Source organism: Nesoenas mayeri (assembly GCF_963082525.1).
Source record: "Nesoenas mayeri genome assembly, chromosome: 11".
Classification (NCBI taxonomy): Eukaryota; Metazoa; Chordata; class Aves; order Columbiformes; family Columbidae; genus Nesoenas; species Nesoenas mayeri.
Genome location: NC_137563.1, coordinates 20,837,775 through 20,852,642, shown reverse-complemented (window position 1 = coordinate 20,852,642; position 14,868 = coordinate 20,837,775). Strand labels below are relative to the sequence as shown.

General features: G+C 58.0%; 2 protein-coding genes across 2 annotated transcripts in view; both read right to left on the bottom strand.

Moving 5' to 3' along the window:
* The window catches only part of ZNF609 (zinc finger protein 609), a 59,576-nt gene extending 58,797 nt beyond the window's left edge, over positions 1 to 779 (bottom strand). The window contains exon 1 of the mRNA XM_080351575.1: positions 646 to 779. The gene's annotated coding sequence lies outside the window, so the exon portion shown is untranslated. The remainder of the gene's footprint in view (positions 1 to 645) is intronic.
* A 2,117-nt stretch (positions 780 to 2,896) lies between these two features.
* TRIP4 (thyroid hormone receptor interactor 4) overlaps positions 2,897 to 14,868 on the bottom strand; it is a 29,244-nt gene continuing 17,272 nt past the window's right edge. Inside the window, exons 12-13 of the mRNA XM_080351467.1 lie at positions 6,189 to 6,291; positions 2,897 to 3,287 (exon numbers count right to left, since the gene is read on the bottom strand). Coding sequence (XP_080207593.1) covers positions 3,220 to 3,287; positions 6,189 to 6,291 — 171 coding nt within the window. The 3' untranslated portion in view covers positions 2,897 to 3,219. The remainder of the gene's footprint in view (positions 3,288 to 6,188; positions 6,292 to 14,868) is intronic.

Below are 14,868 nucleotides of genomic sequence, written 5' to 3'. Positions count from 1 at the left end.
GTCACCTGCGGTGTCACCCCCGCGACGGAGCCTCGGGGCCAGTCACCCCGCGCTGGGACCCTGCGTTGTGTAATGAGAGACCCCGCTGCTCGGGGGTCTGCCCCACAAACACACACACTCCTCGCCAAGGGCTTTCGGGAACGCTGAATGTCCCGTGGCTCGGCGCCGTGAGGGGCTGTGTCCCCACGCACCCCACGGCGCGAACGAACCCCCGCAGGGTCCCCGCGCTCCCCAAACTCTGCGCAAGGAGGGGGGGCAGGAAGGGGAGACACCCCCGGGGACGCAGCCGAAGCCCATCCCGCGTCCCGCCGCCCCCCGCCCCACCACACCGTGCGTGTCCCCGACCGTGCCCCGGCCGTGACCCCCCCACGCCGGGACACGCGTGTCCCCAACCCCCCCGCGCGGGGGATCCGCACCCCGGGCGGAGCAGGTGAGCCCGCACCCCCCAGCGCGGGGGGGCCCGTTCCCAACGGCCCCGGAACGGGCTCCCGCGGCCCCAACGCTCCCCGGGGGGAAGCGGCCGAACAACGGCCGCGGGGGCGGGCGGCACGACCCGGGCCCAACGGTCACGGGGAGCCGGGCCCAGGCCCAACGGCCGCGGGGGAGCCCGCACCGCCGCCCCCCGCGCACGGCCCCCGCACTCACCCGGTTCCGCTCCCCTCCCCGGCGGCCCTAAGTGTCCTCCATGGGGCCGCCTGGCCGCTCGCCGGCAGCTACGGGCCGGGCGCCGGGGCCGCCATGCCGCCCAGCCCAGGGCCGCGCCGCGCAGGCCGCGCCGCTGTCCGCCTGGCGGGGCGGGGCCGAGGCCGCTCGGCTCCGCTCGGCTCCGCTCGGCTGCCGGCGGGCGCGGCAGCCCGGAACCGGATCGCACCGGCGGGCGGAGCGGAGCGGGGCGGCGCGCCGCAAAAAGCGGAAGGTGGAGCGGAGGAGAGGAGGAGCGGGAGGGCGCAGAGCGCCACCCCCGGCGGGGAGGAAAACACCGCCCGCACAATGGGGGGCGCTGGGAAAACGCGGAGACTGGGTTTCTGCGCAGGAACGGCGCGTTTTCTCCACCTCAGAAAGAGGCAGTTGCAAATTTTTGGGGGTGTTTTACACGCCGTGTGAGACCCCGTGGCTGAGGAGGTCCCACCCCCGGCTGCGCTGGCCAGCGGTTCAGATCACCCAGCCGGTTTTCGGGCTTGGAAGGACCCGCAGGGAGCTGGGGAGGGGGTCAACACCCTGGGTACCCACATCCACCCCAAAACCACACAATGTTGTGTCCCGCACAATCATTGTTCCTCCCCAGGGGGGTGTCCAGCACTGGGTGGACGGAGAATCTTTGTTCCCAAAAGCACCCTAGTCCCCAGGGATTGTCCCCAAACCCTCCATGTCCAACCCCAAAGCCTCAGCACCAGCCTCAGCGGAAATTTCAGCTCATCTCAGCAGGGCCAGGACACCCCAAAAGAGGTGAAGAGGAGAAACTCTTATCGCGATAGAGGAGAAACCATCCTCATGGGGCACAAAACCAAAATGATCTATATCAACAAATTCAGGTCACTTTTTACTAACATTTTTTTGAAGGACTGGGTGAAAGGTTGTGTGGGTGCTCAGCGCTGATTTTCAGCACATCCCAGACCAGGAATGCTGCTCCGGAGGGTGGGAAAACCAGCTCCTGCCGGGAACACGCACCAACCCAGGGCCGGGCTGGTGCATCAGCGCTCGCTCCCGACAAAACCATAAATTACATCATTAATATGGGAGGAAAATAAAAACACTGCCGGGCACCGCGGCTGCGTTGGAGATGACCTGAGCACCCCACGGCGCGTTTCGCCGCGAGGGTGAGCGGCGGCCGTGATCCAGCCGGATGATGAAGGAGAACGTGACACCCTTGGGGCTGGAACCCGCAGGTGACACGCAGCGATGTAAAGGACGGGAGGTGACACCGCAGCTGCCGCTCTCACCAAGGGATCCTGACGTCCCCTCGTCCCGGGGGGTTGGTGGAAGGTCCCACTGTGTCACCGAGGATGCTGCGGTCGCAGGATGAGGAGCTGCGGCACAGGGGATGCTGAGCGCTCCCTGCAGCCCGGTGCTCGGTGTCCCCAGCATCCCGCTCACCCCAGGCCGTGCCGGGCAGCAGGGACCTCAGCGATATTTTGTGGAGACCCTGTCTGCCATGGAACCGGCGGCTCCCTCTCCATGGATCTCTCTTCTCCTGGAAGAGCATCTTGGACCCTTCTACCTCCAGGAGAGACGCTCCAGGCAGCTCGGGCAAAGCGACCTCTGCGTCCTCCCTGTTGTACCCGCCACCAAGGCCAAGTCCTCTCCTGCCCCTACTCCCCACAGCACCAGCACCCCGGGATGTCACCCCAAGCTCCCTCGTTCCCCTCTGGCTGCGCTCCTACGGGCACTGCGGACATTTCCCCTCGCTCTCCACAGTACGAGAAGAAAAACGTGCAGGGAAGTCACCACGAGTCCCAACACCATAGTGGTGGGACACAAGGGACAGGTGGGCACACCAGAGGAGGACAGAAGCGCTGGGGGGTTCTCTGTCCCCCCAGAGCAGGGTGAGCTCCGGGCAGCGAGGAGAAGCACTCGGACCACATCAAGGCAGAGCCCGGAGCAACATGGCACGAAGAGCTCACAGCCCAGTGAACACCAGCGCGTAACGCGCACAGACACGGCAATGCGGGAGCTGCTGGACGTGAAGGGTGGAAGAAAACAGGAGAAATTAATCTTATTCCGAAGGCAGGGCGGGTTTTTAGCTTGTGTGCAGCTTTTGCAGGGTGGCTGCTGCTTCGAGACAAATCAGGAGGTAAGGACACGCATCCATGGAGCCCGGCGCTCACCTCGAGCCCTCTGCTTGTTTGAACCATCCCCCTCGTCCCCCTCACGCCCCATTTCTCCCGCACGCCTCGATGTGTCCAACCCCAGCCAGCCAAAAGGCCCCGAGGGGCACATTTTGGGGAGGGTGGACGCTGCCAAAGCCACCGTGGAGATGGGCAGCGCATCCCGTCACACTCCGCCTCCCACCGCCCGCAGCGCAGCGTGTGACTCGCAGAGCTGGGTGAAAATGCGTCTCTTTTAATGCTTTTGGAAAACGAGGGGTAAAGCGATACCTAAGAGCACTCGGGGATTCATCTTGCACCCGCTTTCCAGAGCCGAGGACCATCCTGTCACCCTTCAAGGACCATTTGTCACCCTTCGGTGGCCGCCGGGTGCTGCGTGGGAACCCGTTGCCGCTCACCCCATCGCTTTCTGCTTCATTAACCCCTTCTTCGCTCCCTGATGGATCTTTGCATCCAGCTTCCCTGGAAAGAGAGGAGAAAAAAACCACAACAAGCCCTCATCAGTCTTTATTTTTAAACGCTATTTGCAATGCAAATCAGCTGGAGGCAGCGAGGTCTCCTCGTTAGTGTGTTCCTGTCACATTGGATTATCGCGCTTGAGGAGCCAGGCGTTTCCAGCCGCTGTGGTTTCCCTCCGCAGGCACGACACGGCGGAGCCGGGGGCACAGGGATGCCGAGGAGGGGAAATTCGGCGAGGAGGAGGGGGAATTAACATTTCGCCGCGGCCGAGGGGGGAAACCGATCCCTTCGCTCGCCCACGGGATGGATGTCGCATTCGGAGGAGACGGGGGAACATGGAGCAACACAGCCGGGCCCCTCAGGGGGATCGAGCCCGGTGTCACCCCGGGGGACACGCAGGTCCCTGTGAGAGCTGCGACGCTCCAGCCCCAGCAGATCGCATCCCAGGCTCCAAACCACTCCCAGACCAGCCAGAAACCATCATCTTCTCTTCAAACCAAGAAAACGTCTCAATTTCAGCCAAATGAAGAGTCCGACAACGCTTTGCGCAGGAGAGGGAGGTCACAGAACCGCTTTGCTCAGGGATGTCCCGGCAGGACAATCCGGCCTCCCTAAAACCGGTTTCTGCGCCTTCGGCTTTACTTTTGGGCCAGCCTTGGTCTCGTTTGACCTCCAAAGGGAAGCTCAACACACCAAGCCCGCGACAAATGCAAAACCAAATGTGAGCGAGGGTTGACAAGTCATCGTGCCGCAGACCCTGGAAGAGATCAGGAGGCTCCTCGGCTCCATCAGCAAAAATAAAGCATCGCATGGGGAACCTTTAGGAAAAGGCTAAAAATCAGGCAACAGAACCCGTGTCCCTTTCTCTTCTCGCTCAATGATTTAAGGAGTCTCGTCTTGCGCTGCAGCTCATCCCGGTTGTTTTTTCTCCATCCCTGGCTGCTTGAAACAGCTAATTTGCAACGGAGAAGCATTTGGATGTCACCGTGGTGAGTTCCGTGCTGTCACCTGGCAAGGAAAACCGTTCCAGCTTGGCTTCCCAGCACAACGAACTGGCATTTTGTCATGGCTTGAGCTGGGCTTAAAGGAGCCCGGGGCACGCAGGGAGCTCAGGTGGGGCCATAAGCCAGCACCTTCTCCTTTGCTCTGCATCCAGCTCGCAAAATGAAGCTTTCGAGCGCCTGGATGTAACGCCAGCTCCTCCAAAATCAGCACCTTACCCCACGGAAGGCCAAAGGCTTCCCTGCTCCTTCCCCCAGCTGTCACAAATGTCACCTGGATGGACAGTGTCCCCTTTGGGAGGGGAACGTGCAGCTCCAGAGCTCTCCAGGCCATTAGACTGACCCTTCTCCAAGCAGGAAAGCGTCACAACACAAAGGATGGGAAAGAGCCGTCCTGGGGAGGACGGTGCTGCCCGCAAGATCCGAGCATCGTCTGTCACCACCGGCCCGATGCACCTTGTGGACATCGCTGCAAAAATCAGGGAGGAAAGCAAAGTGTTTCACCCTTCTCAATAAGCCCAGGAGGGCAGGAGTCACCCCAGACCCACGGAGAGACCGATGCTGTGGAGAACAGTGCTTGTCTGAGCAGAGAGGGGGCACAAAACCTCGAACCAACAAAAATAACCCCACGCTGTGCTTCACAACCCTTATCAACCAGTCCTGAGCAACCCTGCCGCTAGAGAACTCCTCCCAGCGAACCGCGCTGCAAACAAGATGGAAAACCCGAGTGTCAGCGCTGCTAAACCAACAGCCACGGCTATTTCTGCTTATGCTGCTTTTAGCCCATCAAATTAAATTTTCCCGTCCTCTGGAAGCACGTGAGGCCGCTCACCAGGCTGTGGGTGACCACGCGCTCACCCGTGTCCCTCCTCAGGCCTTTTTGCTGGCACCAGGAATAACTGGCAGCCCATGGAGGGGCTGGTGGCTCGTAAAAAGGGACTAACGACGCTGGCGAGTGTGGCGCAGGCAGATGCTGCGGAGCTTCCCCGTGAGCTGTGCCAGGACGTCCCGTCCCGTCCACCTGCAGATGGAGAACGTCCATCTGGCCCCGCGGTTTGGAGGAGCCAGTGCAGATCACAGAATCCCTGAATGTCAGGGGTTGAAGGGCCCTGGAAAGCTCATGCAGTGCAATCCCCCCATGGAGCAGGAACACCCAGATGAGGTTACACAGGAAGGTGTCCAGGCGGGTTGGAATGTCTGCACAGAAGGAGACTTCACAACCCCCTGGGCAGCCTGGGCCAGGCTCTGACACCCTCACCCCCAACAAGTTTCTTCTCAGATTTCAGTGGAACCTCCTGTGTTCCAGTTTGCACCCATTGCCCCTTGTCCTGTCCCTGGTTGTCACCAGAAGAGCCTGGCTCCATCCTCCTGACACTGCCCCTTTCCATATGGATCCCCAGGAATGAGTCCCCCCTCAGTGTCCTCTTGTCCAGCTCCAGAGCCCCAGCTCCCTCAGCCTTTCCTCACACGGGAGATGCTCCACTCCCTGCAGCATCTTGGTGGCTGCGCTGGACTCTCTGCAGCAGTTCCCTGTCCTGCTGGAACTGAGGGGCCACAACTGGACACAGGATTCCAGGTGTGGTCTCCCCAGGGCAGAGTAGATCTGCCCCAATATCGTGCGGCTGGTGCCAGACGCGGATCAGCTGCAGACACCAGCTCTTTGCCGAGCGTTTGCGGAGGCAGGAAGAGGCGTTTGTTTGCAAGGAAGGAACATCTGGGGAAAGGGGAACTGAAGACAAAAAATAAAAAAAATGACAGACGTATTCGAGTCATTAAACAAACACCTACAGATCAAAGAGGACAGGGCAAAGGTTGCGAACTCATATGGCAGCGGCGAGCGGAGGTGGTGATGACAGCAGGCACGGAAGGCCGAGGGGGCATCTGGGGAAACTTTACTACTTACAGATTTTGTGTTTTCCTTTGATGGGGAACTTCACAACCATCTCCTGGGGATTCGTGCAGATAAAGACAAACGGGGAGTCGGACTCCTGGCTGAGCTCGGGGTACTGCGAACAGACACACACACAACAGGGTCAGAGCTGCTCCGCGGTCACGGGCAAATCATTATTGGCGAGACGGGTTGTATCTAGGCTGTGGCAGCTCGGACTAAACCTGTTCAGGAACTTTTAGTGAAAAAAAAACATCAACAAAAAACAATTGCAGATTTGGGTCTTAGAGCGAGCCCCTCACTAAGCATCATCTCACTGAGCCACGGCCAGGACTTGCTCCCTTTTCGGATCTGCTCACTGAGTGCTCTCACCCTTTTAGAATCACAGATGGTTTGGGTTGAAGGACCTCCCCAGCTCCCCCAGCTCCCCCTGCCATGAGCAGGGACATCTGCACCAGCTCAAGGTGCTCAGAGCCCCGTCCAGCCTGGCCTGGGATGTCTCAGGGATGGTTCATCCACCACCTCTCTGCCCAACCTGGGCCAGGCTCTCACCACCCTCAGGACAACAATTCCTTCCTCATGTCTGGCCTGAATCTCCCTCCTTTAGTTCAAAACCATCACCCCTTGTCCTGTCACAACAGGCCCTGCTCAAAAGTCTGTCCCATCTTTCTCATTGGCCACTTTTAAATCCGCAAAGGCCGCACTGAGGTCTCCCGGAGCTTCTGTTCCCCAGCTGAACACCCCAGCTCTCTCACCTGTCCCCAGCAGAGCTGTTCCAGCCTCGCATCATTTCTGGGGCTCCTCTGGCCCCTCTCCAGCAGGTCCATGTGTGTCCTGTCCAATCTCTCACCCCAGCACCCCAAGTCCTTCTCCTGGGGCTGCTGTCCATCCCCGCATCCCAGCCTGGACTGACACCGGGGCTGCCCCGACCGGGTGCAGGACCTTGCACTGGGCCCTGTTGAACCTCAGGGGGTTCTCATGCACCCACGTCTGGAGCCTGTTCATGTCCCTCTGGATGGATCCTGTCCCTCAGGTGTGTCACCTGTACCACTCAGCTTGGTGTCACCCACAAACTTGCTGAGGGTGCACTCGATCCCACTGTCCATGTTGTTGATGTCCGTGTCTTTTCAGCCCCCTTTAGCATCGATCTGTGTTTTGCTGCATAAAAGTTGTGGTTTCACGCTTGCCTTAAGCTGATCTAAAGCGTGGGGCGTCCACAAGGCAGCGGTCGGGGGCCCTGCCCTCCTAAACTTGTCTGCTCATCGCTGGGACAAGCACAGGATGGGTTTTTACAGCCCAACGCCTTCCCAAATTCACCTGACCGGGGATGTGGGCACTGAAGCCGCTGTCCCAGCTCTGGCTCCATCCCCACAAAGCTCAGTCCTGACCCTTTGAGATCTGGAGATATTCGGCTGCATCTAAAGGGTAAGCGGCACAAAAACCACTTGCAATGTGCCAGGTCAATGGCTCTGAAACACCGGCTGTCCCCACACAGGGCTGGCTCCGTATGCGGAGAATATGGAGAGAACTTGCTGCAATGAAGACGTGGGGGAATTTTATCGGAAGGGTGTAAAGGGGGAAAAAGAGCAACAAACAAACCTACTCAGCGAGGGAAGCGCACTGAAGTCCCGTCTGAACGCAGCTCAGCCTCACCGGTTTGTTCAGAACCAAAATGCAAAACAGTAATAAAAAAACCCCATATATCCCACCCATGGCTTCAGATCCCCTGTTGGCTGCAGCGCTCCAGCCCGGGAAACCCTCTTCAAACCGACTGCGGAAGCGGTTTTTCCTTTCATGGGAAAACCGCTTGCTTTTTGTTTTCTTCCGCGGCGCTGGCTCCCTCGAGCAGATCCATCCCGGCTGCCGGAGGGGACAGGATGCCAGAGCAGATGGAGCAGCGTGTCCTGGCAAATCCCCCATTTGTTCCTAACAAATGACTCCTGGGCTGTGTGTTTGCAAAGCTCTCATCGACCTGCCAAGAGGAGTTGGGATTTGCCCCCGAACAGCTGGGCCCGGCGAGGGGAGCGGGAGCGCAGCGCTGCAGCGGCGCTTGGCAGCCGGGCCAGCGGTTAGGGCAGATTTACAGAAGCCTGACATGGATTGGAACAACCAGCGAAAGCGTTTCCAGCCCCTCTCATTTTACAACAGCGTGAAAGAGCCGTGTGCTGAGTGAGAGGGAGATAGACGTGCCCTGAGCTGCTCTGTGAAGCAGAGAGATCCGCACCACACGCAGCTGACCTGCTGTACCCATCTGGGGCTGGACGCGCTTCTCCCTCTTGTTATTATTTGGCTGAGCCACGTTATTTGACTCGTTTCCACCGCTCCACACCGATGCCAAGGATTTTCATCTCGCATCTGTGGGGAAGGAGCTTGGAAGGTGAGAAAGAGCCAAAGCGAATATCCCCAGCCAGCGCCTGCCGAGCGCGAAACGCCGGCGCCGCGTTATTGCTCCCGGCGTGACGCAGGTGACCGGTGGCAGCCGAGGACTCGCCCAGCAGCTCCCACACCAGCAAGGCCTCGGGACGTCCCACCGTAAAGCTGTGGGACAAAGCCACCGCCCAGGCCTGGTGGCAGAGGTGGCCCGTTCCCTCTCTGCTACAAGGTTCAGGCAGTGGCTTCTTCAGGCAGGTTTTGTGTCCGGAGGTTCTGCTGCTCCGCAAAGCTCCTCAGCAAGCTTCTCCCAGGTGGAACTGGACACCACTGTGTCCCCATGTCCCCCTTACCGGCCCTCAAAAACACCAGCCAGGGTGGTTTCTCCACTGATAGCTTTCATTTGAAACCAGGACCAAACCTTCAGCTCCAAAACCTTCCAGCTCCAAAACCTCCCAGCTCAATGTGATCCCGAGGCCAAGGCGGATGCCACAGCTGCAACTCGGGTCGATGCTTCCACACCGCAGCTTTCATCTCCGCTCCCAGGGCACGTTCCTGTGCCAAACCCCTCCGTGTCCTGCATCTTAAAAACCTCCGTCTTTCCTCTGGCATCTCACTCCCAGGGGGCAGGGAAGGAGCCCCTTGGGGAGTTGCACATTTAATGCTTCCTATTGTACCCACCCTGGAAAGCTCTGATCCCGTCCTGGTGAACAATACGAGCAGAATATTCCTGCTGGAGCTGAGAAAAAGCCGTAACCCTTTCCGCTGCCTGGAGAAAAGATGCTCCCAGATGGAGAAGCTGGGGCTGAGCCAACTTAATGGCCAGGCTCCTCTTCCACCAGTCAATTCCACTCATTCCCCCTGCAGGAATTTAGGGAGGTTTTGGGTAAAGCCCATTTTCTGCCAGGTTAATGGGCTGAACTGCTCAAAGAAGGGGCTGGTGAAGCAGGTGGCCGGGGCCTGGTAGGAATTCCTCTTAGAGAGCAGCGAGAGGTGGGATGTGCTCGCTGCAGCTCCTGAAATCGCTGCTACAAACCGGACAGAGACACAGGGAGATGTTCTGCTGCTGCACGACGCGTCACTGGGACCGAGAGCGCCTGTAAGAAGCTGCCAAGAACCTGTTCAGCACAGAATCATTTTACTGGAAGAGACCCTCAGGATCACGGAGTCCAACCATAACCCACCCCTGGCACTGCCCCATGTCCTGAGAACCTCATGTCCGTCTGTCCAACCCTCCAGGGATGGTGACTCCAGCACTGCCCTGGGCAGCCTGTTCAATGCCCCACAGCCCTTTGAGGAAGAAATTGTTCCCACATCCAACCTCAACCTCCCCTGGCGCAACTTGAGGCCGTTTCCTCTGCTCCTGGCGCTTGTTCCTGGGGAGCAGAGCCCGACCCCCCTGGCTCCAAGCTCCTTTCAGGCAGTTCAGAGATCAGAAGGTCTCCCCTCAGCTCCTGTTCTCCAGCTGAACCCCCAGGTCCCTCAGCCGCTCCATCACACTTGTGCTCCAGAAACCACCTCCATGGACCTCTCGTTCTGAGAAGTCACTTGAGTTATTACTATTTCCTACCCAAAAATCTCTCCCTGTTTCTATTGAGTCCTCTAAACTCAACGTCCTGTATGATCACCACAAGCAACGTCACCTGTAGACACCTCTGGACTGCATCTGCGCTGTCTTGTCTCATCATCAAGTCCAAGACGGGCTGCGTGGCCGAACGACAGGACTCCTGCGTCGGCACGGCTCGCTCTGCGGCTCAGCTCACACCCCGTACCCACCTGCCCCGTGGCAAAGACGCTCCTCGTGTTGGCAGCTCTTGAGCTGACTTACGCTCTCAGCAGAGACGCTGCCACCAGGACACCAAACACTTTCATCTCTGTTACATTTCCAAAGCTGCCTGAGTATCTAAGGAGTAAAATACTCATTTCTCACTGTTTCTGCTGGAAGAGGTCACTCAAGACGCTCTACAACCTGCAACACAGTAAGTTTAGGAGACGGGGAGCAAATTTAATCCCAGCTACTCCACCCCACACTGCCCGTAAGTGCCTCAGCAAACCTGGGACTTGTAGTAAGAGCCCAAAAGCCGTATCCAGTCTGCCTGAGAGAGAACACAGAGCCCGTCCCCAGGAAACAGCACCTGCAGCAGCAATTTTTTAAATAAAAGGTCAATTTAGAGGGAAACCACATTCCCTCTCCACAAGAGAGCAAGAATCCAACCCAGCCAGGAGTCTGATGGGGGACGTTCCTTCCTAATTTCAACGGATCCCATTGTTATAAACCTGAGGATGCCAATAAAGCAGGTGCCTGTACTCCAGGCTTTGACATTGTACCAGGAACCAACTCAGCATTCAGGAGAAGGCGGCTCCAAAGTCCCTCTGCAACAAAGTCCAGACCCTCAAGGGGAAAACCCACACTCCTCCAATTCTGAAGATGCGCGGGGAAGCTGGAAAGAGAGGGGTTATGCAATGTAACGATGGCGTAGAAAGAACAAATAATAGATGATTCAGCCTCTTCTCAGGCCTTCTGCCACCTCGGAGCGGGTTGGCGATGAGACACAGCTCACCAACTGCTGCTCCAGCCCACTGTTTGTAGGCGAAAACCCCACGTACCTCTGCACGCATCCCCAGCGCCCTCCTCGCTCATCCCATCCCCACAGTTGCAATTTGCTGCTAACAGGTTGGCGAGATCCGGCCGCCAAGGGATTAGCAGGAGGAAAAATTAAAGAGAAGAAAAAATAGCAGATCTCAAGGCAGCTTAAGAGGCTCAGAGAGGCTGAGGTTAAACGCAGCGGCTGAGTCCGAGCTGGAAAAGGGAGCGGAGCAAAAATGGCCACAGATTTGCCCTCGTGCTGGAGCCGGCACTTTGAACGCACACGAAGTGACTGTCAGATGGCCGCAGCAGCCACCCCAATCAAGCTGTGAGCAGGGCTAATTGCTAATGAATGTTCCCTACGCTTTGTTTTCACCGTCCCTCAGCTCCCGCCACCACCAGGAATAGTAGCAGGGCTGCCCGGCCGCCCCACGCTGCAAGAGCAAAGGAGGGGACGAGCCACGACCAAACACGAATCCGCCTTCTCTGACAGCCGAGAACATCAACAACAAAACTCCTGCTCATTTTAATCCCCCTAACAATCTGTTGAAGTCAGTATTTTTTTCCCTGCCTTGGGTGAAGGCTGCAGCGGGGGCCGTGTGGTGACAACGTGGGGACCCTCAGCTCGCCCCCATTCCATCTCGGCACTGAGAAAAGAAACCAAAAGCACGGAGAAGGGTTGTGCTGAGCCCCTTGATTTCTCCACCCATCCCGATAAGCTGCGCTCGGGGTGCCAGGAACCCAAGGCAGGGGAATCGAGAGAGCAAAGGAAAAAGGGGAGTCGAACCATCGCTCGGTGCACCCGGAGGACAAAGGCACCATGTGCAACATAACACCGCAACGCTCCCCGGCAGCCTCGTTAGCGACCTTTCCAGAGCATCCTGCGCTCTCATTAAAGGTCTCCAGACACAAAAAGAGGAGGAGGAGGAGACCCAGGGTGGGAACAGTGATGCAGCCAGAGCTCTTCATGCCCGTCAACAGCGCGACAGCTCGGCCGGAACGCAGCCCACTGGAAACCGCCGTCCTTCATCGTGTCCCCGCCGTCCTCTCCATCACGGCGTGGCCGTGGGGCAGCGAGGAGGCGGTGGGGACGTTCTGCGAGGTTAATAATGGAAAGGGTTGAATCATTTTCCTGGCGCGGGGGAGCACGGCTCGCTCTGCCAGGACACCAGCTCCGGCGCTTCCCCGCTGCTCCCCGAGAGCTCTGCAGTCAAAGAGGCAGCGCTGTCTGGAAAGAATAAAGGCAAGCGGAGCCCATGTGTTGGCAAGAGAGCTCACCGTAAAAAAGCCTTCAAAGGGGAAAAAAACATAGTCATCTTGGCGGAGACGGCGGCCCCTCCGAAAGAGCAGGAGTGCTGCACCCGGCGGCCATAAATCAGCGCTCCCCCGCAGGCAAAAACACGCGCCGGGCTCTTCCCTGGGACGAGAAGCCCCTCGGCCACGTGCGAGGGGACGCGAGACACCCCCGGGAGCTGGGGACAAACGCCATCGCCCCCTTTCTGGGTGATTTGTGGGAAAGGCGGATCCGCTCTTCTTTCACGCCTCATAAGCTTCATAGCCGTCAGACTAACGTAACAGGTAATTAACTACTAAACAGCCATTTTCTCCTCCTCTCCGGAGGGAAATTGTTCGCCATCCAGCTAGAAAATGTTTCTTTAGCGGTTTGCAAAGAGGAAAAGAAAATGGGGAGTTTGTGCCGCAGCCTGAGGGGCATGGGCAGCAATGCCAGCGACACGGACACGGGGACGCAGGAGAAACGGAGCCATCGGAAACACCAGAGGTGATGCTGGTCAGGTTGTTGGTGCTGCTGTGGGTACCACCAGCAATAACCCTCAGACACCCCGTGGACCTTTGGCTGATCCAGCACTCGTGGCTCTGTTATCACAGGCTGTCTGCAGGTGGGAGTTAAATATTTAACATCCAGATGGGAAACTGAAGGAACCGCATCCTCGCAGGGTGCAGAACCAGCCCTGGAGAGGCGCTGTGCCCACGTGGTGCCCGTCTCGGCCGCTTCTCCACGGGTCGAAGCGTTGTTTCGCTGTCTGACAGCAGGAATCTCCACCGCCTCTTTGAAGTATGTTCATGTTGGGGGTTCTCGAGCCAATCTTCCCAACCCAGCCTTGACCCAAAGTGCTGCCGTTTGCCCAAAGGTGCCACCCGACTAGCGACACGAGCCAGGAGATCCAGGTTTGTTGCCGCTCTGCATCACCTTCTCAATCAGACCTTTGGGAAGGGCTTGCGGAGCACCGAGCGCTTCGCTGTAAGGTTCCATCGCATCTCACTTTCAACTCTAAGCACGTTTTCCGGCATCACCTTTGAAGGACCTGTTCCCTGTGCCTTTGCACAGGCCAGTCGAAAAACATCACATTTTCCTAAAGAGACCCCAAAGCAGATCCAATTTTCTAGAAACACTAATTTTTCTAGCCTGAGGCAGAAATATCCAGGCACCCGAGAAGCCTTCCGCGCTGCTTTTGGCCACAGAAGAGCCCGTGGATGCAGAGCATGGGTTAGAAAAAGGATACGCACCGATGTTCGGGCCAAATCAACAGAACGAGCGAAAAGAGAATTAACAAAAAGAAGCAGGATCGCAAAGAAACACAAACAAAAGGCGGCAGCCAAACTTTTGTTTGAAAGCCTGTCAGGTCTAGACTGCAACGTGTGAGGAAGGAACAGCTCGAAACCACAGCTGCTAATGGTTATGGATTTGGCAATCAAAATGTCTTTTGTTAAAAAAAAAAGAAAAAGAAAGAAAAAAATAAGTTAACTGCCTTGCTATTGAGGTTACAAACCGCAGCCTTGATGCATTGTTGCAGTCAAACATCCTCCCCGCTGCTCTGAGCGCTCGCAGCTGCCGCTAGCACGGCCTGGCTGGCACGGGCTCCTTCACGGGGATGCGCGAGGGATCTGGGGATCCTGCGGTGATCCTGCCGCCCTTCCCCTGCCTCCCCATCACCGGCACAAAGCGGATCCAGGGAGGGATCCCGCGCGCCGGCCGGTCCGGCCCGTCCGCTGGGTGCTCTTCACCTCCCTGGCTCTGTGCTTGGATCCGAAGGGCAGGGGAAGCAATTAAAGAGTAATAACAGCGCTTTGAAATGCAGATTTAATATCCCAGCTTGTGCGCTGATTTGTAAAAGGCTGAGCGGTCTGTGTTGAGAGCTGGGGAACGCGGCGGTGCCGGCAAACGCACCCACCCCGCTGGCCCCAAACCTGCGGCCACCAACACCCTCCCGTGGCTCAAATCCCACCCGAGAAACCCCTGACCGCGGCAAACCTGACAAGAAGGGCTTGAGATGTTTACAGAGAGCCTGAGGAAACCGGGTGGACCTGGAAAAATACTGGGTGGTGTACAAGGCGCTGCCTAAAGAGCCGTTTTCAGCCTCCCTTGCCGAGGGATGGAAACGAGCCAGGAGGAAAGAGACACCGGGGAGGAGAACATGAGAGGAAACCAGGGCACCTGCTCCTGCCCAGAACGTCAGCACCCTGCTAGATACGGCCAGACACGTCCAACAGCTCCGGCAAGTCCCTCCGTCCATCAGAGCTGCAAAGCAAAGGGGTAAAAATGGCGCAGCACACGACGGAGATCAGCAGAACTTTGGGGAAAACCCCATTCTGGGGAACGTGTCCCTGCCCGGGTCTCCCCGAAGTTTGATCCCAGCGACCTGACGGGATTTCTCAGGGCAGAGCCAGGATACACACCTGAGCAACCGGTCTGATAGGGGTGACGAAACAGGTGACGCG